The sequence below is a fragment of the Eumetopias jubatus genome, unplaced genomic scaffold (genome assembly GCF_037043125.1).
Source record: "Eumetopias jubatus isolate StellerSeaLion01/CBP00866 unplaced genomic scaffold, mEumJub1_p1.0 scaffold_13, whole genome shotgun sequence".
Taxonomy (NCBI): Eukaryota; Metazoa; Chordata; class Mammalia; order Carnivora; family Otariidae; genus Eumetopias; species Eumetopias jubatus.
Window position 1 is genome coordinate 7,288,611 of NW_028274819.1, and position 27,205 is coordinate 7,315,815.

Below are 27,205 nucleotides of genomic sequence, written 5' to 3' on the forward strand. Positions count from 1 at the left end.
GCGGCCCCTCCGCCCTCCTCTCCCCTTCCCTCCTCCTCCTCCTCCTCCTCCTCCTCCTCCTCCTCCGGCTTGGGCTCCTACCCCGCTTCCTCTCCGCTCCTTTATCTCGGCGGCACCTTCTCCCACTATCTCTCTCACGGTGTCTCCCCGCCCCTCCCTTCGCGGCCAACTCGGCGAGAGGACAAATTAGTGACAGGCAGAGTGGTGGCCCGGGAGGGGCCGCTGCGGCCCAGACGGAAGGGCACCGCGGGGGCGGGGCGGGGAGCGCGGGGGAGGGCCGGGCCGGGGGTATTTTTAACCCGGGACAGCTGCTCCCCGTGTCTGGCCGAGCTGCCCCGCTCCACGCGGCGCCCCCGGAGGGTATTCCCGGCCGCTCGGCCCGCCTCGCCTCCCGCCGCCCCCCACCCCGCCCCTGCGCGCCCCCCAGCGCGGGGCCGAGATTACCTCAGGCTGCGGCAGCCGCTCGGAGGAGGGGCCGGGCTGGCGGAGGGCGCACCCCTGTCGGCCGCTGGGCACTCGGCAGCCGGGGCCCCGCCGCAGCCCCGCTCCGCGCCGCCGCCCGCCCCAGCCCCCGCCCAGCGCCTCGGGGCGCCTCCTCCCCGCCTTAGCGGCTCTGCGCGTCCCCCCTGCCCCCAGGCCCCGGCTCGCTGCGTGACCTTGGGCGAGTCCCTGCCCCTCCCGGCCTCGGTTTCCCGGGTGTGTGCGCCGAGAGTGGGACGGAGACGAGCGACGGCGGGAACCCATCTTTCTGTTGCGCTCTGGGGTTTCTTGAACCCGGAACCTGCGAGAGGGGGGCCTGCCTGCCCGCGCCCCCAAACCCTCGGCCCGCCCACCTGGGAGCGCCCTTGTGCCGCCTGACCCAGGAGGGGGCGGCAGAGGCTGCAGTACGACGGATCCTGCCTCCAGCCTCCCGAGCTGCGCTGGAAGAAGTCAGGGGAGCCCAGAAGCCCAAGGGTGGAGGACAGCGGCGTTCCCCCAGCTCGGGGCTTTTCCCTGACCCCGGGGGCCCGGGCCCAGCAGCTGCTGCAGGTCGCCTAGGATGTATACACGGGCATTTTGTTGGGGAAACAGTGCATAGCTTTCTTAGGATTTTAGGACCCACGACGCCAAGAAGGGTGGGAGCCCCTGATTTAACCTGACCTCATTCAATCTCACTTTACAGGTGAGGAAAACTGAGGCTTAAGGATGTGACTTGCCGAGCCCACTCACCAGGGGCTGGAACCCACGCCTGGGCTCTTGCTCTTCACCATTCAGCATTTATGTGTCGAATCTTGACTAAACCCTTCTGCCAAAGGCTCTGCACACCAGAGACCCATGACTAAGACTCACCAGCCCCTGCTGGGGAAGCAGGCTCTCCTGGTCCCTTGGTTTTGGTGATTAGGAAGTTGAGTCCTGATGGACAAGTAGAAGTTAACTAGGCAATGAATCGCTGGAGAGGGTGTCCCGGCAGAAAACAACCAGCTTGTGCAAAGGTCCAGAGACTGGGAGAACATGTTCCGTGTACCTCGATCACCAGGAATAAGGGCCTGGAAGAAGAAAGAGGCTCCGGAAAAGTATGTGGCTCAACCTACGTGTCCCACAGTTCCCAGAATCATCTTCACAAACCTATCACTCCTACCCAGTGCTTTCGATTGTTCACCAAATGGGCACTGACCACCTCCTGTATGTGCAGAGCACTGTGCTGGCCTCAGCATAAGATGGCGAAGACCCATGGCTTCACCCCCTCTGAAGGAGGTGCGCGTCGCTTTAATTATGACGCCCATAATTAATTGGGAAGAATTGGTGCTAAGCCCTGTCTAGTCCAGGGGTTAGAGTAGGCATAAATCAGACACGGGGAGGCATGAGGCGGTAGGGGAAATGCCAGGTCGGGGAACTGCATTGGCACAGTGGAGGAACTGAAATATGCATAGTGTTGCTTGAGCAGAGAGAGAGAGAATTATGGCAGGACTAGGTGACCCATGGGAGTTTCCATTTTATTCTACTTGGGGTACAAGACTGCTCAGATTTGTACAAATGAAGGAGGCTGCAAGGGAGTGGGTTGGAGGGGGCAAGAGAGGAAGCAGGGGATGCAGATAAAAGACCAGGGAGAGTGGTGGCTCAAACAAGGGAAATGGTAGGTGGGAGAGAGAAGTAGATTGATCTGATAACTATTTCGGATACATCATATCAACATCTGAGACTGGGTGAGACACCTAAATATAAACTCTAAAGCTATAAAACTTCCAGAAGAAAGCACAGGACAGATCTTAATGATCTTGGGTTTGGCAAAGACTTCTTAAACATGACACACACAGAAAAACACAAGCAATAAAAGAAAAAATTAAATTGAACTTCATAAAAATAGAACACTTTTGTTCTTTGAAAGGCACTGTTATGGAAATGAAAAGACAAGCCACAGACTAGGAGGAAGTTAGCAAAAATTATATCTGATGAGGGATGTGTATTTAGAATATATGAAGAATTTTAACAACTTAAAAAATAATCCAGTAAAAATGGGTGAAAGATTTGAACAGACACCTCACCCAAGAAGATATATAAATGGCCAATAAGACATGAAAAAATGCTCAACACATTCATCATCCACTGGGAAAACGCAAATTAAAACAACCCAAAGGACCATCACTACACATTTACTAAAATAGCTAAAATGAAAAAGACTGTCCATGTTGGCAAGGATGCGGAGGGCTGAAACTCTCAAACGCTGCTGGTGGGAATTCAGAATGCCATCACTACTTTGGAAAACAGTTTGTCCGTTTCTTAAACATATATTTAGCAATAAATAAAAGTGACCTATCAAGCTACAGAAAGGTGGTGGAATCCCAAATACCTATTGCTCAGTAGAATAAGCCAGAAAAAAGCTATATAGTATACAATTCCAACTATATGACGTTCTGTAAAAGGCAAAACTAGAGATAGTAAAAAAAAGATCAGTGGTTGCCAGGGGTTTGCGGGAGGAGGGGAGGGACGAATAGATGGAACACAGGACATTTCTAGGGCAGTGAAATTTGTGTATGATATTATAATGGTAGATACATGATATTATGCATTTGTCAAACCCATAGAACATACAACATTAAGAGTAAATCCTAATGTAAACTATGGACTCTAGTTAATAATACTAATGTATCCATATTGGCTCATCAGCTGCAACAAATATACCACACTCTTGGAAGATACTAATACGAGGAGAAACAATGTGACGAAGAGGGGGTATATGCGAATTCTCTGTATTTTCTCAGTCATTTTTCTGTAAACCTAAAACTGCTCTAAAAAAATAGTCTATCTTGGGGTGCCTGGGTGGCTTAGTCGGTTAAGTGACTGCCTCTGGCTTGGTCCATGATCCCAGGGACCTGGGATCGAGCCCCATGTAGGACTCCCTGCTCAGTGGGGAAGTCTTGCTTTTCCCCCTCCCCCTGCTCATGCTCTCTCTTGCTCACTGTCTCTGTTTCAAATAAATAAATAAAATCTTAAAAAAAAGTCTATCTTAAAAAAAGAAAAAACTTATACCTACATATTAAACATAAACCTATCATATAGGACCCATTATTCCACTCCTAAGCATTTACCCAAGAGAAATAAAAGTATATGTCCACGCAAAGACTTGTGTTCATAGCTTTTTTTTTGGTCGTCGAATGATCCTTTCTTGAAATTTCCTTTGTAGCTGGGCATTCCACTGCACCACTGCTGATGTCATTTATGGTGCCACAAGGAAGGCAGCCGTCAACCCCACAGCCCACAGACTGGCAATCCCCATGATCTCTTTAATGGTTCCCAAGCGCTCTAGTTAAAGATTGGTGGGGTATCTGTCCGGCAGTGTTGACAATCTTACCAAAAGCGATGTTTCCACTGTGCTTAATGTTTTTCTGCTCTGTCTCTTGGTGGTTCCTTGAGGGTTTTGATGATCAGGGCAGAGGCAGAAGGTACCACCCCAGCCAATGAACAAAGGAATATCATAGCCTGATGAGTTATATGTATCTCACTAAATTAAATAAAATTTATTTTATGCCCCCCAAAAAAGAAGGTACCACCCCGATCGGGTTCTGTCTGTTCACTGTCATCCTCAGTCCCTTGTAATCACCAGTTGCTTTTGGCAATGTCATCTCCAGTCTTCTGGGGAGACAGACCCCAGGGGCCAGTCTTGGGGGCCAGGGCTGATGTGGCACTGACCTCCCCACCCCTGCACCTCCGGTATACAATTTTTATTTCCTTGGGGTCAAACTTAGGCAGCAGGGTGGAGATGGCTAGAGCCAGGTGATGCCAGATTCGGGACTAGCAAAGAAGTTGCACCAGGGCCTCCTCAGAGCAGAGAGCTGAAAGCTATTCATAGCAATTTTAGTCATAGCAGCCCAAACTAGAACCAATCAAATCTTCGTCCGTGCATTGTGGATGGATAAACAAACAATGGTTTACATATATAATAGAATACTATCCAGCAATAAAAAGGAACAATAGATGAATCTCAGAATACTTATAACAAATGTAAGAAGCCAGACAAGAATACATATTATATAATTCCACTTATTTGAAAAGTCTAGAAAAAGGATGCCAATTTAGTGATAGAAAGCAGATCAGTGGTTACCTAGGGGTGAGGTTGGGGGGGCTGGCAGGTGGGAAAGCGTGGAGGGAAGGATTACCAAGGGGCTTGAAGAAACTTTTGGGGGATGGACATGTTCATTATCTTGATTATGGTAATGGTTTCATGGGTGTATACATGTCAAAACAAAATGTATATTTTCAATGTGTGTGGTTTATTGAATGTCAACCAGACCTCAATAAACCTGTTAAAAACAAATAGGATTTGGAGCGCCTGGCTGGCTCAGTTGGTAGAGCATGTGACTCTTGATCTTGGGGTTGTAAGTTCAAGCCCTGTGTGGGGTATAGAGATTATTTAAAAAAATCAATCTTAAAAAAAGCCCAACAACACGAACAGGGCTTAATTAGGGTTGGAGATGGCTCTTGGAACACAGTAGGGGATCAAAGGCAACTCTAAACCCTTGATCTGGCTTGACAACCTGAGTGGATTAAAGAGGCAGAGGGGACTCACCAAGCCAGGGGGACAGTGCAAGACCTTTGGGAACATTTCCTCCAAGCAGAGGGGCCCAAGGAGGGAACATAGAGGTACAAATTTGGGAGTCACTGGCCACTGGTGCCACGTGAAAGATGCAGAGATCAGGAGACAGGCACTTTACTCTGGATACAAAGATACTTTATAAAGATGTCAGTTCAACTTAAAGCAATCTATAGATGTATCACAGTTAATATTCTAACTGATCAGGGGAGGCTAGAAAAGCTGATTTGAGGTCCATATGGAAAGTTAAACAAGCAAGAGTAGCCAGGAAACTTCTGAAAACAAAGGGAAATCAGTGGAGACTAACTCTACCAGATATTAAAACATAATAAATCCATAATTAGATGTAATAATTAAAGAGGGGTACTGACACATATAGATCATTGGAAGTTAGAAAAATCTAGAAGTGGGGGCACCTAGGTGGCTCAGTCAGTTAAGCGTCCGTCTCTTGATCTCAACTCAGGTCTTGATCTTAAAGTCGTGAGTTCAAGCCCCACATTGGGCTTCATGCTAGGAGTGGAGCCTATGTAAAAAAAAAAGAAAAAGGAAAAAGAAAAATCTAGAAGTAGATCCAAATGCACATAGGAATTTTAGTATTTAATATAGCATTTCAAATCTGTTGAGAAAAGATGAGTTTTTAAATAAAAGGCATTAGGAAAAATGGGAAGGAATTTTGCAGATGATAAGTTCCAGATGAACTCAAGATTTGAATGTAAAAAATGAAAATAAAAATGTAGCCAAGAGCTAAGGGAGAAGATTCTTTAGTCATCTCAGTGTGGAAAAGGTCTTTTTAACTATGACACAAAACCCAGAAGCCACAAAAAAAGCTTATTTTCCTACATTAAAAAATCTGCCCAGCAAAGTCAGCAAGAAACTGAAGAAAATACAATTGACATCTTGAAGGGCTATTTTTCTCGCAAACCCTTATATGTCAGTCAGAAACCAAAAATGGGGAAAACAGGCAAATAGGGTTGTTCACAGAAAAGAAGACAAACAGCTCTTAATTGTATGAACTTGAACTCACTCTAAAGAAGAAAACATGAAAATTAGAACTTCACCAAGAGACCATTTTCCACTTAGCAGTTTGGCAAAGATAAAAATTCTGGTATGTCACTGATAGATGATTGTTCTGGAAAACAGCCTTCATATATACTGCTGGACGTGGGGCTCAGTATGGGCATGACCTCTATAGAGGGACATTTGGCAAAAATTGTAAAAATGACTATTTGGATGTGGCCTTGGGGCAATTCTTCTAGGAATTCCTACTACAGATATCTTTTCACATTTGAATAATGATGTCCTTACAAAGTCTTGGTGACTCTCTGTAGGACTGTTTGGAATAGCAGAACTCTGGAAGCAATTTAAATGTCAATGGATAAGGAACAAGCTACATTTTGGTACATCTACGAAGAGGAATACCATACAGCCGTCTAAAGGAATATATGGCTAAGGAACCATCTTCAGACCTGGGGTGCCCAAAACCCCTTCCTCAGGTTTGCTCCTTTAGTAGAATGACTCACAGAACTTGGGAAAGTACTTTACTTATGAGTTTTATTTTAAAAGATACAACACTGAAGCAGCCAAATAAAAGATGTGCCTAGGGCAAGGACGGGCTGGGAGGGGTGCAGAGCTTCTGTGCCCTCTCTAGGCAGCCCACCCTCCCAGCACCTGTGTCCCCCAATCCAGAACTGCTCCAATTTCCAGACCTCCTCTCCTCCCTGGAGGTGGTGGGGAAGCTGAAAGTTTCTGCTCTTGATTGGTCTTTCTGGGGTAAGTAGGGGCTCCACCCTGAGTCACTTCATTAGCCTGAACTCAGGTGTGGCTCAAAGGGGCTCATTGTGAATAACAAAATTCACTCCTGTGACTCAGAACATTGTAAGGGTTTTAGTAACTCTGTGCCAGGAACGGGGACAAAGACCAAATCCATACATTTTTTTTTTTTTTTAATCACACCACATTTGGCTGTGTATGCTTATATTCTTTCTCTGGAAGGACATAAGCTATTAGTTTTATTGCTTCCAGGGAGGGTAACTGGGGGTAGGAGGTGACCCTTGGTTCAAAATTTAAAACATACATGTGAATATATTATCTCTTTGAAAAACAAATTAAAAGTACTTTGTAGCCCTTGTCTTGGCTTCCAATGCCCTCAATCTCCCGGCTTTCTCACTTCCATGCTTCCTGGGAGCCATTCAGAGAGTGTGCAGGGGAATGGTGTGCAGATCCACTTGTCGGACACCACCCCCCCCCCCTCCATGGACTTCACCAGCTTCAGTTCCAGCCACTTCCCAAACACACCCTCCCCTCCAGACTTTCCCCAGCCAGCCATTCCCTCTACTGGTAACACCCAGGGCTTGCATCTGAGCTCCATTCTCGAGAAAGTTCTAAACACATCTAGGATTAACGCACTCAAACCTCAGAACAGGGGTGCCTGAGTGGCTCAGTTGGTTAAGCATCTGCCTTCAGCTGAGGTCATGATCCCAGGGTCCTGGGATTGAGTCCCACCTCGGGCTCCTTGCTCTACGGGGAGTCTGGTTCTCCCTCTCCCTCTGCTGCTCCCCCTGCTCGTGCTGTCTTTGAATAAAATCTTTAAAAAAAAAAAATACCTCTTCTCATTCAACCTCATCGACACTATGTAGATTTCATCATTCATAGGTGAAGTCATAGAGGGGAAACTGAGGCTCGGGATGACTGGTCATCATTGGAAAGGGGAATTGTTATTACAGAGCCTGTGCTCATGAGTCTCCATCACTGGTACCTAACTTGGCAGACCCCCCTCTCCTCCCATTCCCTCCCTAACCCTACCCTGGGTCAAGGAGCCAGGCCAGGGCCTAAGCATAGTCGGTGTCCTATAGACACGAGTTTATTAGAGGGACCAGGGTCAGAGTGGGTACATTTGGGAGGAGGTGACAGGGGGCCTGGGCAGCTCTGCCAGCCTGATGGCAATAATGCAGAAGGCCGGGGGCGGGGGGGCGCAGCCAGTGGGGCTTGGGTCAGCAGGTGAGCAGGTGGGCTACTCTTCACCCTGCAAGTGTCAGTGCCCAGGGCATGATGGGGGCTTCGGGAAGACTGGGGATAAAGAACAAAGAGAGGCTCAGAGAGGAATCTTACCAAGTGCACACAGCTAGGAGGTGGCAGAGCTGGGACAGGTACCCAGGCCTGCTGGACCCCAGGTCCTGTGCCCCTCCTTGTCATTCTGTCAGGCCCCACACCTGCCTCCTAGCCTCCCAAGCCCAGCCCCAGCTGCTGTCCTCAACTCACTGTGGAGACTGTAGGTGCCTGGCTCCAGTTGCAGTTGAGGGGGCGGGATGATAAGGAAACCCCCCACCAAGGAGTCTTCAGCCACTGAGAGACAAGCTTGGAGGGGAGGGCAATGCCAGTCAGGGGTTGGGGAAGGGCACTTGGTTAAGACAGGCAAGGGGCGGGGCTGGTGGTGGCAGTGGCTGTGGGAAGGGGGCCAGCCACAGAGGGAACAGTGAGGTGGCGAGAGGCTGGGGGGCCCGGGGAGGGGGACCCGGGCCTTTGGACCCCTCTGAGCCCCACCATGCTGGGGGCGCCGCTCTCGAGTCCAGGCCCAGTGGGACCGCTCCTTGGCCATGACCTGGCGTGAGTAGAGTGCATAGTAAATGGGGGCGGGAGGTCCAGCCTTGTGCCCCCCACCCCAGGATGATGGTGGGGCCTCACCTCCTCACAGCACTCGCGGCTCACCATGGCCCGGAAGCCCATCCGGGCCCACAGATTATCCCTTTGATGCAGGAAGTCTGACACCCGGAGATGCCAATCTTTTCCCAGGGCCCACAGAAAAATCACACATTTGGGGTCCTCTACATCCTCCTCCATGTCATTGGCGAGAAACCTGGCCGTGGAGGCGGGGGGCAGAGAGCAGAGGCCATAAGCATCTGGCCTGCCCCATTCCACAACTCCCAGCTAGCGTCTCTACCACCTGCCCTGGCCACTCACAGAGCCAGAAACAAGTTGCTGTGGGTGTACTCGCTGAGCTTCAGGTTGGCACGCCGGAAGTAGACCAGCACCATGGCCAGAAGATACTGCAAATACAGAAAGGGGGAGAATTACAGTGAGGCACGGGGGAGAGGCAATTGCACCAGGCCCACTCGCTCCCAAGGAAGCGGGGGTGTGAATCAGAAAACCCAGGAGAATTGCCTGGGGCGGGGCGGGGCGGGGGGGCAGGGCGCAAAGATTTAAAAGGGAGGTGCTCCCTCCACCAGACCGGGAGGCCCAGTGAAATAGCCTTCAAGCCCCACGAATTCAGACTGCCCCAAGTGACTCCCGGCCTCTACTCCCCGTGTCACCTCACCTTATCCGAAATCTGGAAACAGGGATCTTTGGAAAGGAATTCCTGGAGGAAACTGTGCTCTGCAGTATAGAGGAGATGGTGGACTGGGGTTACCACCAGCCCCCACAAGACAAGAGTGGCATCAGAGTTCCAAAGCCCAAGCCTCCACTGATCCCACATTCTGCCAGGACCCCTCCCTTCCCCTTGCCAAACTGGGGTCACCTGAGAAGGGAAAGGACAGAGGTTTGAGAGGCGTGCACGGCTGGGCAGGTGAGACCCCACCTCTCCCGTCGACTTCACGCAGGGGCTTCAATGCCAGCCCCCAAGTGAACTCACCCAGCAGGCTGAGAAAGGCCTGGAGCTCCTGGTGCCGGCGCTGATGGACAGACCCACTCCCCCCACCTTGACGGCTCCAGCCCCCCAGCTTCACCTGGGTGGCAACCACGGGAACAGTGGCCAAGTCTTGAGTGTCACTCATCTCACAGCGGGGGGGGGGGGGGGGGGACGGCCTGTAGAGAAAGCAGCCTCAGGATTTAGGACCTACCCCCTCGCCCCCCCCAAATCGAGGGGGTTGATGAGGCTGGCCTGACACAGGACCTCCAGAAGGTGGAGACTTGGGGTGGGGGGCGGGGCGGTGCTGGGAGCAGACAGAAACTGGCTTATGTGTGGGGTGAGGCCAGAAAAGCAGCAGAGTTCCTGGAGGATGAGCCCCCCCCGCCCCCGCATCCTGGCACCCCAGGCCTGGCCAGGGAGGAAGCAGAGCATCAACAGGCCCACTGAAGGCCTCCTAAGTGCCTGGGGCTGTGCTAAATTCTTTAAGGGCATTATTTCACTTCATCCCGGGAGTGGGTCTAGGCCAATACCCATTTTGCAAACACGGAAGCTGAAGCGTGGAAGTCTTGTCACAGCTACTTAAAAGGTGGGGCCGGGCTGACCCCCAAAGCCAAAGAGTTTAATTGCTCCTCTGGCCCCCCCCCCAACTCCCAAATACCCCCTCACTCCACACCAAAGCGGCATATTTGGAAGGACCACCAACCCCTTTCTTCACGGAGAGGAAACTGAGGCCCAGAGGGGAGATGTTATTAGACATGTACCTGAGGTGGGGCGACCTCAAAATTTTCAAGCTACGGGGAGAGACGCCACCCACGGGGCTCAGAAGTTGCCGCCCACCACCCTGTGGCCAACCTGGGGTCCTCCATCTAGGCTCCCACAAGCAGCCCACCCTCCTCCTCCTCCAAAACGCCTCACCTGAGCTAGGGGATTACCTACAGCATGACTCCTCGCGCCCAGGGACTACGTTTATAAAGCCCTAGCGCTGCTCCGCCCCCGCAGCCCTCCACCAATCAGGCCCCTTCCTGGGGAGGGGGTGGGGCTTTGGGCCATCACCACCCACCTCTACCTGGAGTGAACTTGGTCTCCACATTCGCCTCCCAGCTGCGGCCCCCCAAGGTAAGAGCTTCTCCAACATTTCACCACCTGCAAGAGGAGTAAAGGCAGGCCAGCGGGACCCCAGGGCTGGAATGGCAACACGCTCCCCTCCCCACCTCTTTCTTAAAGGTGAAGCCAAGGTGCAGGCCGGAAAGGAGGCCTGGGCACGATAAACTGATTGTGTCTTGGTGGGACAGGGTCGCTGGTTGGGTCTCTGTTTCAGATCCAGGAACCTCAAAACCTAGGAGCCAGAGAGGAGAATGTCTTGGCATAAGATTTCCCAGAGTCCGCATCCCCCTCCCAAGATCCTTTAGTGGCAGGGGGAGCCTAGCCAGTGGCTCCAAGGTGGGAGAGGAGGCCTTTGCTAAAGACCAGCAAGCCCCTCCCCCTCACCTCCCCACCCCTCTAGCTGGGTGCAGACCTTAAGCCTTGCTGTGCTCACTGGTTCATTTACTCTCTCTACAGTCCTATGGGACAGTCACCATCTGCATTACCTTCTACTTTTAATAGGTGACACTTGGGTTTCCCCCCCTTTTTTATCGTGATAAAATACACATACCATACAATTTACTACCTTAGCCATTTTTACGTTGGGTAGATTTAAGTACATTCATATTGTTGTGCAACCATCACCACCACCCATCTCCGAAACTCTTCATCTTGCAAAACTGGGTGTCTATGCCTATTAAACAGTCACCCCCCCATTTCCCCTCCCCCAGTCCAGGGCAACCACCAAGCTGCTTTCTGCGTGTGAATTCACCTCCTACAAGTGGAATTACACAGGAGTTGTCTCTTTGTGACCGGCTTATTTCGCTTAGCATGTCCTCAGGGTTCATCCATGCCCTGGCATATGTCAGGATTCCCTTCCTTTTTAAGGCTGAATAATATCCCATTCCACGTATAGACCACAGTTTGCTTATCCATTCATCCATCCTTGGACACTTAGGCTATTTCCCTATCCTGGCTCTGGTGAATAAGTAAGCCATGAACATAGGTGTACAAATATCTCGAGACCTTGCTTTGAGGTATACACTGAGAAGTGGAATTGCTGGATCAGGAGATAATTCTATGTTTAATATTTTGAGGAAGCGGGCGCCTGGGTGGCTCAGTTGGTTAAGCGACTGCCTTCAGCTCCGGTCATGATCCTCGAGCCCCGGGATCGAGTCCCGCATCGGGCTCCCTGCTCGGCGGGGAGTCTGCTTCTCCCTCTGACCCTCTTCCCTCTCATGCTCTCTCTCATTCTCTGTCTCTCAAATAAATAAATAAAATCTTTAAAAAAAAAAATTTTGAGGAAGCATCAAATTGTTTCCCACAGCGACGGCACCATTTTGCAGTCCCACAAACGGCCGACAAGGGTTCTAACTTCTCCACATTGTTGCCAACACTTGTTATTTTGTGTTTTGTTGATAGTAGCCATCCTAATGAGTGTGAGGTGGTGACACGTGACTTTTAAAATATGTATTTAGGGGCGCCTGGGTGGCTCAGTTGGTTAAGCGTCTGCCTTCAGCTCAGGTCATGATCCTGGAGTCCTGGGATCGAGTCCCGCATCAGGCTCCCCGCTCCTTGGGAGCCTGCTTCTCCCTCTGCTTCTCTCTCTCTCTCTCTCTTCCTGTCTCTCATGAATAAATAAATAAAATCTTTAAAAAAATAATAAAAATAAAAAAATAAAAAATGAGAAAAAGATCTGAACAGAAAATTCACCAAATAAAAGACATGAAAATCTTTTCCAAATATATGAAAAAATGTTCAAACTCACTTAAAAGAAATAAAATCAAAACACCAAAACACCCATCAGATTGAGAGGGGAGTCTGCTTCTCCCTCTCCCTCTGTGATCTCTTGCTCTCGCTCTCTCTCAAATAAATAGATAAAATCTTTTTTAAAAATAAAATAAGGGGCGCCTGGGTGTCTCAGCTGTTAAGCTTCTGCCTTCAGCTCAGGTCATGATCCCAGGGTCCTGGGATCGAGCCCCGCTTTGGGCTCCCTGCTCAGCGGGAAGCCTGCTTCTCCCTCTCCCATTCCCCCTGCTTGTGTTCCCTCTCTTGCTGTGTCTTCTCTGTCAAATAAATAAATGAAATGTTAAAAATAAATAAAAAATAAAAATAAAATAAAATAAAATACATATTTAATAGAAATGGAGGCCAGAAAGAAGTTGAATCATTTATGCTCAAAGTAACCACATAAGGGGGCTCAAGTTACATGACCAACACATCTGCCCCTGGAAGGTCAGTTTTGTGGTTCTCACTGACATTTTTCAGATGGGAAACTGAGGCTCGGGGCCTCAGCCTGCTGACATTTTAATGTGGCTGGACCAGGTGGGTGGTGAGCACAGGGCCAGGTTTGGAGCCCAGGTCCGCAGACCTCAGAAGACCTTCCTCTGACCTGGCTGCTCTTCACTGGTTGGACACCCAGCAGCCGTCTCTGCTTTGTTCCCAGTCTCAGGCTTTGACCCTGGGTGCCAGTGTGAATTTTCATTCCTGGGAACTGCCCCTCCTGTTCTGTGTCCCTCCATCTCTGTTGGTTTCTGAGTCCCTTAATCTCTTGATCTCTCTGTCTCTCAATCTCTTTGCATTTCTTTTTTTTTTTAAAGATTTATTTATTTATTTGAGAGAGTGAGAATGAGAGAGAGAGAGTACATGAGAGGGGGGGAGGGTCAGAGGGAGAAGCAGACTCCCTGCTGAGCAGGGAGCCCGATGTGGGACTCGATCCCGGGACTCCAGGATCATGACCTGAGCCGAAGGCAGTCGCTTAACCAACTGAGCCACCCAGGTGCCCAATCTCTTTGCATTTCTGGGTATCTGGGTGTTTTGGGGTCTCTTGGTGTCTCTGTGTCTCAGAGTTTTTTGGTGTCTCTGGATCTCTCCAGGTCTCTCTGGATCTCTCTGGGTCTCTGATATCTCTGAGTCTTTTGGCCTCTCTGGGTCTGTGGGTCTCTTTGATGTTCTAGGTCTTTTTGTCTCTCTCTGGCTGTCTTTGTCTCTCTGGATCTCTCTCAGTCTCTGGGTCTCTATGCATCTCTGGATCCCTTGGTCACTCTGGGTCTCTGGACATCTCTTGGTCTCTGGGTGCCTTAGAATCTCTGGGTTTCTGAGTCTCTATGAGTGTCTCTGAATCTCTTAGTTTCTTAGTCTCTCTGGTCTGAGTCCTCTCTTTGGGGCGACCTCCCGTGATCCCTGAGGCTGCTGAGCCTCTCCGACTACCCAGTCTCATCAGGCCACCCTGCTTGTGTGTGTGTGTGTGTGGAGGTGGTGGAGATCTGTGTTTCCCCTTGGGTATTTGTTGTCGGCCTCCCCTAGAAAGGAAGCTGTGACCCCCACAGTCTCCATAGCAAGCCCCCCAAACATGTCACTAAAGAGCCTGTAATTGAATCAGCTCACGTGTTCCTCACGACCACCCTACGAAGTGGATATTGTTAGTAGCCTTGTTTTACAAATGAGAACTACAACTAAACTGCAGAGTTTGGGTAGTCTCTGGGAGGTTAAGTAACTCACTGCCAGCCACGAAGCTAGTGAGTGGAGCTAGTGAGTGGAGGACCACATTTCAACCTGGCTGTCTGGCCCAGGCCCCACGTTGAAACCTAAGCCAGGGAACCTGGCTGGCTGGGTCTAGTGCTGTTTCCCGACAGAGCCTGACATAGAGAAGGTGTTCAGAATGAACGAATGAATGAATGAATGAATGAATTCCCTAGACCAACTGTGTTTTCAGCCTCTCCCCCTCAGTAAGTGGGTACAAAAAAGCCTGTGGGTGGGCTTCAGGCGCATTCCCTTCAGTGCCAGCCTTGGGCTTCCACACTCCACATTGGAGAGAATATTTTCATTTTTTATTTTGAAAGAATTTAGACTCACACAGATGTTGCTTAAAAAGTATGGAGGGGCACCTGGGTGGCTCAGTCGGTTAAGCGTCCAACTCTTGATTTTTTGGCTCTGGTCATGATCTCAGGGTCATGAGATCAAGCCCTGCATCGGGCTCTGCGCTGAGCATGGAGCCTGCTTAGGAATCTCTCTCCCTCTTCCTCTGCCCCTCCCCCACCCCCATGCCTCTCTTTAAAAAAAGGGGGGGGCACCTGGGTGGCTCAGTCGCTAAGCGTCTGCCTTCGGCTTAGGTCATGATCCCAGGGTCCTGGGATCGAGCCTCACATTGGGCTGCCTGCTCCGCGGGAAGCCTGCTTCTCCTTCTCCCACTCCCCCTGCTTGTGTTCCCTCTCTCGCTGTGTCTCTGTCAAATAAATAAAAAAAATCTTTAAAAAAAAAAAAGGAAAAGTATGGAAAGTTTTTGTGTCCCCTTTGCCCAGCTTCCCCCAATGGTAACATCTTACATAACCAGAGAACAGTGAGAACCAGGAAATTGACACTGGTACAACAAAACTATGGACCTCATTCAGATTTCATCAGTTTTCACAAGCACTCACTCTGATTTTTTTTTTTTGGTGTCTGGTTCTCTAAATGTTATCACACACATGGATTGGTGTATCTACCACCCCAAGCAGGATACACAATAATTCCGTCACCCAAAGGAACTCCCTCATGATTCCTTCAGAGTCACACCCTCTGTCCCACCCCCAGCCTCGAGCAACCATTCATCTGTTATCACGTTAAGATCATTACATAATTAGAATCGTACTGTATGTGACCTTGGAGGCTGGCTTTTTCATTCAACATAATACCTTCAGACCCACCCAGGTTGCTGCATATATCAGAGGTTCATTCCTTTTTATTATTGTGGATTTTTATTACCAAGTAGTATTCCACAGTTTGGAATGGGTTGACTCCAGTGCGGGCTATTACAAATAAAGCTGCTGTGAACATTTGTGTACGGGTTTTTACATGAACATACATTTTTATTTCTCTAAGATAAACACCTAGGAGGAGTCATATGGTAAATGTATGTTTAACTTTATAAGAGACTGTGAAACTTTTTCAGAGACAATTTTGGTATTGTCAGTATTCTTTATTTTAGTCCTATGGGTTTTTTTTCTTTCTTTTCACACCTTCCTAGTTACTTCTACCTATAAATGAATATGTACCTTCTCCATCATTTTTTTATTATTCTGACACCCTCTACCTATAAACTTTTGATAAATGGATTTCTAAGCAACAAATTTTAATTAAACTGTGTTATATACTTCTGTGTCTAACTACACTTACATATTTGGTTTCCTTAGTCGTGTGGTTTTAATTTGCATTTTCCTAATGGCTGATGATATTGACCATCTTTTCACGTGCTTATTTTCAGTTGTGGAGTATATTGTTGCCCCCACCAACCACCAAAAGATATGTTGGTCACCCCACCTCCTCCATTTCCTGTGAATGTGATGTTATTTGGAAATAGGGTCTCTGCAGATGTAATCAGGTAAAGATGAGGTCATACTTGATTAGCATAAGCTCTGGTCCAATATGACTGGTGTCTTTAAAGGGGAAGAGACACAGAGACAGGTGAAAACAGACATGAGGGGCCCCTGGGTGGCTCAGCTGGTCAAACATCCGGACTTTTGGTTTTGGCTCAGGTCATGATCTCATCAGGGTCATGAGATTGAGCCCCGGACCAGGCTCCACGCTCAGTGGGGAGTCTGCTGGAGATTCTCTCTCCCTCTCCCTCTGCCCCTCCCCCCACATTCACTCTCACCCTCTCTTTCTCTCTCTGTCTCAAATAAGTAAATAAATAAATAAAATCTTAAAAAAAAAAAAAAGACAGACACCCAGTGGGAACACAGCCAGGTAACAACAGAGGCAGAGATTGGAGTGTGCTAGCTACCAGCCAGGGAACAGCAAGGCTTGCCTGCCCCCGCCAGAGAGACGGCATGGCCCCACTAACACCTTGATTTTGGACTTCCAGCCTCCAGCACTGAGATAGTAGCTTTCTCTTTGAAGCCCTCCAGTTCCTGGTACTTTGCTACGTGGCAGCCCTAGGACATGCATACATTTTGCATCCGCTTATCTTCGCTGGTGAAGTGTCCGTTGGAGTCCGTTGCTTGTTTGTTAATTGAATTGTTTGTTTTCTTACTGTTGAGTTTAGAGAGTTCTTTACATATTCTAGGTACAAGCTTTTGTCAGATAAATTTGTCAATATTTTCTCCCAAACTATAGCTCCTCTTTTCACTCTCTTAACATTGTCTTTCCCAGAGCAAGGCTTTCATTTTGATGATGTTTGTTCAATGGTTGATTTTTGTTAATAGACTGTAGTATTTCAAAGATAAGGATTCTCTCATTCTAGGGCCTCAAGAAGCCCCAGAGAGACAAAAACCAGACAGGAGAGAGGCAACCAAGGGTAGACCACTCTAGAAGAAAAAGCCAGAGCCTCGAGACTGACGCTACCCGGGCTGAGTGTGTAGGAGGCCTGGGGGGGCAGGGGGCAGGCGGGGACGGAGACTGGAAGAGCTGGAGATGAGCCCCGAGTGGGCGTGTTCAGAGGGTCACCATGGAACGTGGATCCAGAAGGCAGAGGGCAGCCAAACTTCCAGGCCTGGCTCTGGGCCCCCTTCCTGTGCCCATGCCCCCTGATTTGCTCCCTGAATTGCCTTGTCAAGTCCACCAACTTTAAATCCTTCCAGAGGCTCCAAAGGCTCTTCCCAGCCCTGACACTCCCCCATGTCCACACTTGTACCTCCTGCTGCCTCTCGGCCCTCTCTGCTTGTTTTCTCCAGGCACCTCGTTATCTGCCCGCAGGAACCTGTTCCTTCTTCCGTTTCCCCATCTACTTACCAGCAGTTGTTCAAAAGTAACATAGCAACAACAAAATTAGGGGTCGTTGTTTTCCAGTACACTTTTTATTGCAGCCACATAGAAAAGTACACAGAACAGAAGTGAGTCACGTGATGAGTTTTGAGAGCTGTGTACCCAGGGGCTCTGCGTGCCCTGCCCGGGCTCTAGTCCCCACCCCCACCCCCACCCCCGCCACTTCCCCGCAAAGGCTAATCACTATTCTGGACTCTATCTTCATTGGTTACTTTTGCCTGTTTTTAACTTTATGTAAATAGAAGCACACAGTAGGTTTGCTTTGGGGTAAGACTCCATCACGCTGCTGCTTCGTTCCCCTTGCTAGGCGGTGTCCTCTTGGCTGAGAATTTGCAAGTATTTTTACTTTCTTTCTCACCCCCGACATCCAGTTCATCACTAAATCTTGTGGATTCTAGCTCAGAAATCTCTCCCTAATTCATGCCCACCTCCTCTCCCCTCTGCCTCCCCGGCCATCACGTTCTGCCTGACTCCCGCAGTGGTCTGCTGAACAGTCTCTGACTTCCTGTGCTCTTGGCCCTCCCTAGAGCTGCAGTAATCTTTGAAAAATAGTCCTTTTAGGGGCACCTGGGTGGCTCAGTCGGTTAAGCGTCTGCCTTCAGCTCAGGTCATGATCTCAGGGTCCTGGGATCGAGCCCCGCATCAGGCTCTTTGTTCAGCGGGGAGTCTGCTTCTCCCTCTGCCCCTCACACTGCTCATGCTCTCTCTCTCAAATAAAATCTTAAAAAAATAAAAATAAAATAAAAATAGTCCTTTTAATAAAATACAAACTCCTTAACTGTGGTACTTATTTGATCACTGTCTGCAATCATCTCGCTTCCTTGTTACTTCCCACTAGGTAAATGCCTCCAGAACAGGGACCTCGTCAGCCTTGTCTGTCCCCAAGCTTCCAGCCCTGACTCAGCCTACTGTGTAAGCACTCTGCTCACATTCGCTGGATGAATAGTCGGCTTACCAGGCTCTGCACCATCCGGTCTTGCTCCTCTCTCCAACCACATCCCTGGCCCTGCCTCTCTGCCGCCCTCCAGCCAGACCATCTTCTTTCAGTTCTCTGAACTCTGTCCCCCACTCCTTGCCCCAGGGCCTGTATACATGCTAGTCCCTCCCGATAAGACAGGTGTCCTTCCTCCGGGACAATTCGGCTGGCTACCCCGTTTTATACTGACGGGGATGGCTTGCATCAGTTACTGGAATTTGAGCAGAAACGGTTTATGCCACACCCGAGCAGAAACTGTAGGAGCCCCAAGGTGTTTCTACCCTTGCTCTTTTCCACCTGTGCTGGGCGGCCTCTCTAGCCTGGAGCCTGGAATAAAGAAGACAGGAAATGGATACAAAGCCAACCTGTAAAGGGCATGGAATGTGAGAGAGAGAGAAACTTTTGTTTTTGAAAGCCACCAAGATTTGGAAGTTGCTTGTTATCATACTGGATCTCTCTCTGCTGCTGGGGCCACAGCAATGGAGTGGCTTCAAACGATACAAATCTATCATCTTACAGGTTCTGGAGGTCAGAAGTCCAAAACGCATCTCACTCCGCTAAAATCAAGGTGACAGTAAGGTCGCATTCCGTGTGGAGGTGGCCTGCAATCCTTGATTCATGGCCTTGCCCTTCATCTTCACAGAGAGCAGCATCTCATCTTCAAATCTCGAACTCTGACCCCACTTCCGCTTTTAAGGACTCTTATGATGACATTTGGCTCACCTGGATAATCCAGGATAATCTCTCCATCTCCAGATCCTAGACTTAATCACATCTGCAAAGTACCTTTTGCCATGTGAGGTAAGGTTCACAGTTTCCAGGAACTGGGATGTGGACATCTGTGAGAGGCCACTATTCTGCCCACCACATTTATCACAGCATGATTTATGCTATGCTACCAAATCTACTATTTATAACATTGTATATTAGCACTGCATGCTATTTATAGAAGATACACATGAAACACAAGGATATGGGGGCACCTGGGTGGCTCAGTCGGTTGGATGGCCGACTCTTGATTTCAGCTCAGGTTGTGATCTCAGGGTCGTGAGATCAAGCCCCGTGCCAGGCTCCTTGCTGGGCGTGGAGTCTGCTTGGGATTCTTTCTCTCCCTCTGCTCCTCCCCGCACTGCTCATGCTCTCTCTCTCTCTCTCAAAAAAAGGGGGAGATATAAAGAATTTGGAAGTACAAGGATAGAGAAAATATAAGGCAAATATTAAAGCTGAAAAAGCTATGTTAGTATCAGAAAAAAATAAATTCCAGGTTAAAAGCATTACTGGACAGAAAGAGGGTGCTTACATAATGATTTCTAAAATATATAGCAACTTAAAATTTATTTACTCTTTTTTTTTATTTTATTTATTTATTTGACAGAGAGAGACACAGTGAGAGAGGGAACACAAGCAGGGGGAGTGGGAGAGGGAGAAGCAGGCTTCCCGCATAGCAGGGAGCCCGATGTGGGGCTCGATCCCAGGACCCTGGGATCATGACCTGAGCCGAAGGCAGACACCCAGCTACTGAGCCACCCAGGCACCCTAAAATTTATTTACTCTTAAAAATAAAGTCCGTGGGGCACCTGGGTGACTCAGTCGGTTAAGTGTCTACCTTTGGCTCAGGTCATGATCCTGGAGTGCTGGGATTAAGTCCTGCATCTGGTTCCCCGATCAGCAGGGAATCTGCTTCTCCCTCTGCCTCTCCCACCACTCGTGTTCGCGCGCGCTCTCTCTCTCTCTCAAATAAATAAATAAATAAAATCTTTTTTAAAAATGAAGTCCAGGGGCGACTGGGTGGCACAGTCATTAAGCGTCTGCCTTTGGCTCAGGTCATGGTCCCAGGGTCCTGGGATCAAGCCCCACATTGGGGTCCCTGCTCCGCAGGAAGCCTGCTTCTCCCTCTCCCACTCCCCCTGCTTGTGTTCCCTGTCTCGCTGTCTCTCTCTCTGTCAAAAATTAAATAAAATCTTTCATAAAAGAATAAAGTCCAGAACCATGAGAGACTATGGACTCTGAAAAACAAACTGAGGGTTCTAGAGGGGAGGAGGGTGGGGAGATGGGTTAGCCTGGTGATGGGTATTAAAGAGGGCACATTCTGCATGGAGCACTCGGTGTTATGCACAAACAATGAATCATGGAACACTACATCAAGAACTAATGATGTAATGTATGGTGATTAACATAACAATAAAAATTTAAAAATATAAAGTCCATAGCAATAAAGATATGTAAGTATATACACATATATAAGTAGGTAGAACCACAAGGAAAAATAAATAGCAATAAAGATATGTAATTTATATATATATATAAAACACATATTATATATATAAATGGATAGAACCGCAAGGAAAAACAGACAAATTACAGTTGTAGATTTGATGGCTCATAAAAAAAGAAAAAAAGAAAGATTTGATGGCACGTGCAGGCAAAAAAGTTACCAAAGGCATAAGAAATATGAAGAATGTGGTTAATGAATTTGACCTAGTGGACAAATCCAGAACACTGCACCTAAATGCAGAAAAACATACACAGAACATTTTCCAGTAAATGGATTAAATTCTCGACCATAATGCAACTCAACCAATTTCAAGCAAGAGGTGTCCTTGAGCAATTGAGTGGTGAAGGGGGTAAAAAACAAGAGGGAAAAATTTAGGGTCTTACAAGACAAAAGAGAAACAAAATTCGGAAGCACAAATCCCACAGAAACAAAATCCCTCCCCCCACCAAACAAACAAATGAAAATCCACTAAACCGTAGACTTTGCTCTATTGACATCAGCTTGCTATTGACCTAGGAATCTTGTAAAACACCCAGTACCACAAGAAATTTAAAAAAAAAGATTATTTTTTTAAAAGATTTTATTTATTTATTTGTCAGAGAGAGAGAGCACAATCAGGGAGGAGTGGCAGGCAGAGGGAGAGGAGAAGCAGAGTCCCCACTGAACAGGAAGCCTGATGTGGGACTCAATCCCAGGACCCTGGGATCATGACCCGAGCCGAAGGCAAACACTTAACCGACTGAGCTACCCAGGCATCCCGAAAAAGAAGATTATTAACAGATCTGTATGGAGCTATTATTAAAAACCAAAAAAAAAAAAAATAAAAATAAAAAAGCGGGGCGCCTGTCTGACTCAGTTGGTAGAGCATGCAGCTCTTGATCTCAGGGTCGTGAGTTCAAGCCCCACGCCTGAACCTACTAAATACATACATACATACCAAAAAAAAAAAAAATCGGAAAATAAAATGCACATCAACTGAGGAGATCTCCCCCCACTGAAAAAACAACCATGAATCCAAAGAAAAGTATCCCCCCCACCAAAAAAAAAAAAAAGAACGAGTCACATGTTAGGTCACAAAGAAATCATCAGTAAGCTCAATAAAGTAGAAACATTATAAACAATATTGTCTGAGCACAACATAATAAAATATGAAATTATTAATAAAGACAAAACCAAGAAGATTTTGGTGAAAACAAACTGGAATACCAATTTTTAAAAAATAATGAGAATGAGAATCCTCCTTTCTGGATTCTGTGAAATCTGTTGAAAGCAACGACCAAAGGGAAATTCGCCGCACTAAACACTTTCATCATTAAAATGAAAGAATGAAAAGAAATGAATGGTAATTCCCAGCTCAAAACTAGAGAAAGAGCCACAAAGTAAACCCAAAGAAAGCACAAATGGGGAAACAATTAAAAAAAAAAAAAAAAAAAAACAAAGATGAATGGACTGGAGAATAAAAATTGGACTTGGATTTTTGGAAAGATTAACAAATAGAAAAAGTACCAGCTCACTTGTTTAAGAGGGGGGAGAGCACACGTATAACAAATAAGAAATGACAAGAGGAAAACCATGGACCAAGAAATATTTTTAAATCTTGAGGTCAATTTCCAAAATGTCAGAGTGAGGAGTTGGGTAGACTCTCTCCCCAATGAAACAACCGCTTAACTGGGAAAAAATGTTTTTGAACACCCAACCATTTTAATGTCTGGAAATTATCCTACAGCCATATCCAGCAAATGTAGGAGAATTCATTCAAGGACATTTCAGTAAGAACAGAACAGTGAGAGCTTGGGGCATCTGAGCCACAACCCACTCTTTTCTCTTCCCATCCCCTCCTCATTCTGTCTTCTGGAAGCTTCTACTCTGGGGCTGCGCAGCCGAGAAAACAGGGGGCTCCCTCTCCCACTCCAATCCCCACTCCCCAGTATAGAGCGAATATTTCACTCCAGGAGGGGCAAACCATCAATGTGTGCCCTGCCCCTTGTCATGGAAGCTCTCTCTAGTCCAGGAAGGTGCAGCAAAAAAGAACCGGGCATCTTTTCCCCACACACAACCCACACTTGTAGAGAAGAAGCTCTACTGCAGGCATGACAGGCCTAAAATACTGGATCCCCATGACTCACACCCCAACTCTCTCCTAGGACAGGTATTCCATGCCAAAAGGGCAAGTCAAGAAGACCTCGGGCTACTATCCCCCTCCCCCACCAGCTTATAGAGCAGAGGCCTCACTCATGATAATGGGCTGCTCTCCCCACCCCTAGATCCCATAGGGTGAGGCAGAGGTTCTGCCCAGGTGGAAAGGCAGGCTATGACGACGAAGAGCTCCATAATTCTGCTGAAAGGAACTGATTTTATTTGGCACAATGTCTTCTCATTCCCAGTTTCTAGGTTATAAAAACTGAGGTTTCCATCTTGGGCCTTTCTCACTTTCTCTCTCTTGGATCAGTTATGCTGAGGGAAACCGTGTTGTAAGCAGTCCCATGGAGAGGCCCACACGGCAAGAAAATGAGGTCTCCAGCTGGGGAGGAGCTGAGGCCTGCCCCCCAGCCACTTGAGGGAGCTTAGAAGGTGACTCTCCAAGCCTCAACCTCCAAGGAAACTTGAGTTGACTGCAGCCTTGCTTAACTCATTAAGTTAACTCATTAAGATTAGCTCATGAGGGACCTCGAGCCAGAGTCCTCAATGAGGCTGTTCCCAGATTCTGGGCTCCCCCAGAAGCTGCTAAAACACAGGAGATAGGTAACTATCACAACAATAGATCACTAGGAGGACCAGTCCTAGCAGACGATAAAACAAGTATAAAGCCTCTGCAATTAACACAGCGTGGTAGTGGTCCGGGAATAGACAAACCAGTGGAATAGAAGAGAACACCTAACCCAAATACAGTGGGAATGTGGTATAGGGCAGGAGGCACGGGAGGGATCTCAAATCCACCGGAGAAAAGGTGACCTTTATAATAATGGTGTGGGACCACCCACTAACCATTTGGAAAAAGAAAAAAAATAGACCCATTCCTTACACTCTACCTGAGAATACACTTCAAGTGCATCGGGAATCTAAATCTAGTCAATATAAAACCATAGAAGCACTGGAAGAAAATATGAGTGAATTCCTCATTCACCTCTGAGTAGAAACGGCCTTTCTAACTCTGATCAAAATCCAGAGATGGTAAAAGACAAGATTAATAAATTCGACCACCTCACATGAAGGAAAGTTTTTTGCAAGGCAAAAACACCATGAACAAGCTGTGACAGTCATCTTAGGACCCTGAGAGGACAGGTCAGGAGACAAAAATCAACATGTTGAGAATGTCAGAGGAGAAATATAAGAAAATCCTGAATCTCTGATGACATCATTGAACCACTTAATTACAAGAGGAGTTCACCACCTACTCGAACTTCTTGTTGTATGAAATAATAAATGTCCTTTTTTTTTTTTAAGATTTTATTTATTTATTTGAGAGGGAGAGAATGAGAGACAGAGAGCACAAGAGGGAAGAGGGTCAGAGGGAGAAGCAGACTCCCTGCCAAGCAGGGAGCCCGATGTGGGACTCCATCCCGGGACTCCAGGATCATGACCTGAGCCGAAGGCAGTGGCTTAACCAACTGAGGCACCCAGGCGCCCCTATAAATGTCCTTTTTTTAAAGCCTTCAGAATAGGAGCCTTTTGCTTGCTGTCGAAATTATCTCGTGTTAATACTTGATCCCCTTAAAACATACCAGCAATAGAAACATTGTATACAAAATAGAAAACAAAAGCTCCTAAACAGCTTCTAAACAAACAAAGACACCTGACAAATTAAGAGAAAAATTTTCAACCTATGTCCTTAATATACAAAGAACTGTTACAAATTGTGGGACAAAAGACTAAAACCTAGATTTAAAAAAAAAAAAATGGGCGGGGCACCTGGGTTGCTCAGTTGTTAAGTGTCTGCCTTCGGCTCAGGTCATGATCCCAGGGTCCTGGGATCGAGCCCCATGTCCAGCTCCCTGCTCAGCAGAGAGCCTGCTTCTCCCTCTCCCTCTGCCTGCCACTCTGCCTACTTGTGCTCTCTATCTCTCTGTCAAATAAATAAATAAAATCTTAAAAAAAAAAAAAGAGAAAAAAGTAACCTCACAGTAGAGAGACCCAGAAGACACCACTTTAACCAAGTGATCAGAGTTTACGTGACCATTTATAAGACACACCACATCACGTAACATCTAATATGAAGCACTTAGAAGAGCATTTCACTTCTGTAATATTCTTACCCAAATGAATAACCTCAAAGTAATCATTACGAAACAACAGGTAAATCCAAATTGAGGGATATTCTAAAGAAAATAACTGGCTAGTACTCCAGAAAAAAGTGTCAGGTTCATGGAAGAAAAATATATCTGAGATTTTCCCAAATTGGAGAAGACCAAGAAGACATGACAAGTGTGGTAGCCAACCTCCAAAATGGCCTCTGAATGATGCTGCTATTCATGGAACAGGGCTGACCGGTGTATCAATAGGATATTGTGGAGATGACACAGGGTGATTTCTGAAGCTAGGTCATAAGGGACTTTGCAGCTTCAGCTTTACTTTTTTTGGGTGAAGCCAGCTGCCATGTCATGAGGCCACTCGAGAAACACCATGGAGAGACCCATATGGTGAACTGAAGCTTCAAGTAGTTATGTGAATAGGCCATCTTGAAAGCAGATCCCCCAGTCCTAGTGAAGATGTCAGATGACCACAGTCCTGGCTGACATCATGAATGCAACGTCATCAGAGACCCTGACCAAGAACAACCCGCCTAAGCAGCTCCTAAATTCCTGACCCACAGAAACTATGAGACAATAAATATTTGTTGTTTTAAGCTACTAAGTTTTAACATAATTGTTACATAACAATGAATAATATACCAATTATATGCAATTTGGAATCCTGGATTGGATTGGATTCTGGACCCGGAAAAAGACGTTAATGGGACCGTTGGCACAATTAAAACAAGGTCTATAGATTAGCTAGTAGTATTCTAGCACTGTTAATTTCCGGTTTCAATAACAGTCCTGGGGTTGTGTAAGATGTTAGCATTAAGAGAAGTTTGGTGAAGGGTATACAGGAACTCTCTGCACTATTTTTGCAATTTTTTGTAAGCCTAAAATTATTTCGAAATAAATAGCTTTTTTAAAAAGAACAAAAATGGGGCACCTGGGTGGCTCAGTCGTTAAGCGTCTGCCTTCAGCTCAGGTCATGATCCCAGGGTTCTGGGATCGAGCCCCGCATCAGGGTCCCTGCTCTGCGGGAAGCCTGCTTCTCCCTCTCTCACTCCCCCTGCTTGTGTTCTCTCTCTTGCTGTGTCTCTCTCTGTCAAATAAATAAATAAAATCATTTAAAAAAAATAAAAAGAACAAAAATATGCCTAATGAAGTAGAAGGAATAAAATAATAAAGGGCAGAAAATAATAAAATAGAAAAAATTTAAAAGTCATAATTTGGTTCTTTGATAATACCCATAAAATTAACAAACCTCTAGCAAGATTGATTCAGAATAATTTTTAAAAGAGAAGGCACAAATTAACAATAATAGGAATGAAAAGGGTGCTATACCTACAGATAGTAGAAAATAAATATATGAGGATATTATGAACAACTTTATCACAACTTTTATATTTATATTTTATATATGAAACATATACTGGGGTGCCTGGGTGGCTCAGTCAGTTAAGCCTCCGTCTTGGCTTCAGCTCAGGTCTTGATCTCACATTTGGCTCTAAGCTCAGTTTGGAGTCTGCTTGAGATCCTCTCCCTCTGCCCCTCCCCCCACTTGCACTCTCTCTCTTTCTCTCTCAAATAAATAAAATAAATCTTAAAAAGAAACATATACTTATTTTATACACTTATATTTGTTTATATGAAAGTAGAATAGTCCTTATAGAAAAATATAATACACCAAAACTAAAACATATGGAAATAGAAATCCTGCTTAGTCCTATAACAGTAAACAAATTGAATCATTAGATAAAATCTTATAAAGAATACTCCAGGCCTATATGGTTCCACCAGTAAGATTAAAATTCAAAGAACAAATAATTGCATCTTACACAAATCTTTCCAGAGTATAAAAAAAGAGGGCCCTTCCTCCACACATCATCAGGGTACCATACTTGATACCAAAAAGCCAAAAAAGACAACATAAGAAATTCTGCAGGCTCAGAAACATAGATATAAAAACTCTAAGCAAATTATTAGTAAACTGAATCTAGTAATATATAGAAAAGATAACACACTGTGCCCAAATTGGATTTATTCTAAAAAGGCCAGGTTAGGGGCACCTGGGTGGCTCAGTCGGTTAAATGTCCAACTCTTTTTTTTTTTTTAAGATTTATTTATTTACTTACTTACTTACTTATTTGACAGGGAGTAAGAGAGTACAAGCAGGGGGAGCAGCAGAGGGAGAGGGAGAAGCAGG

General features: G+C 46.8%; 1 protein-coding gene across 1 annotated transcript; it reads right to left on the bottom strand.

Annotated features, from left to right (window-relative positions):
• Positions 1-8,099: 8,099 nt before the first annotated feature.
• On the bottom strand, positions 8,100-9,837 carry SPDYC (speedy/RINGO cell cycle regulator family member C). Its single transcript, XM_028117897.2, has 6 exons — positions 9,696-9,837; positions 9,381-9,439; positions 9,026-9,111; positions 8,750-8,921; positions 8,327-8,666; positions 8,100-8,134 (listed from the first exon to the last, which is right to left on the bottom strand). The coding sequence occupies exons 1-6, from the start codon at positions 9,835-9,837 to the stop codon at positions 8,100-8,102; spliced, it is 834 nt and encodes a 277-aa protein (XP_027973698.2).
• Positions 9,838-27,205: the final 17,368 nt, after the last annotated feature.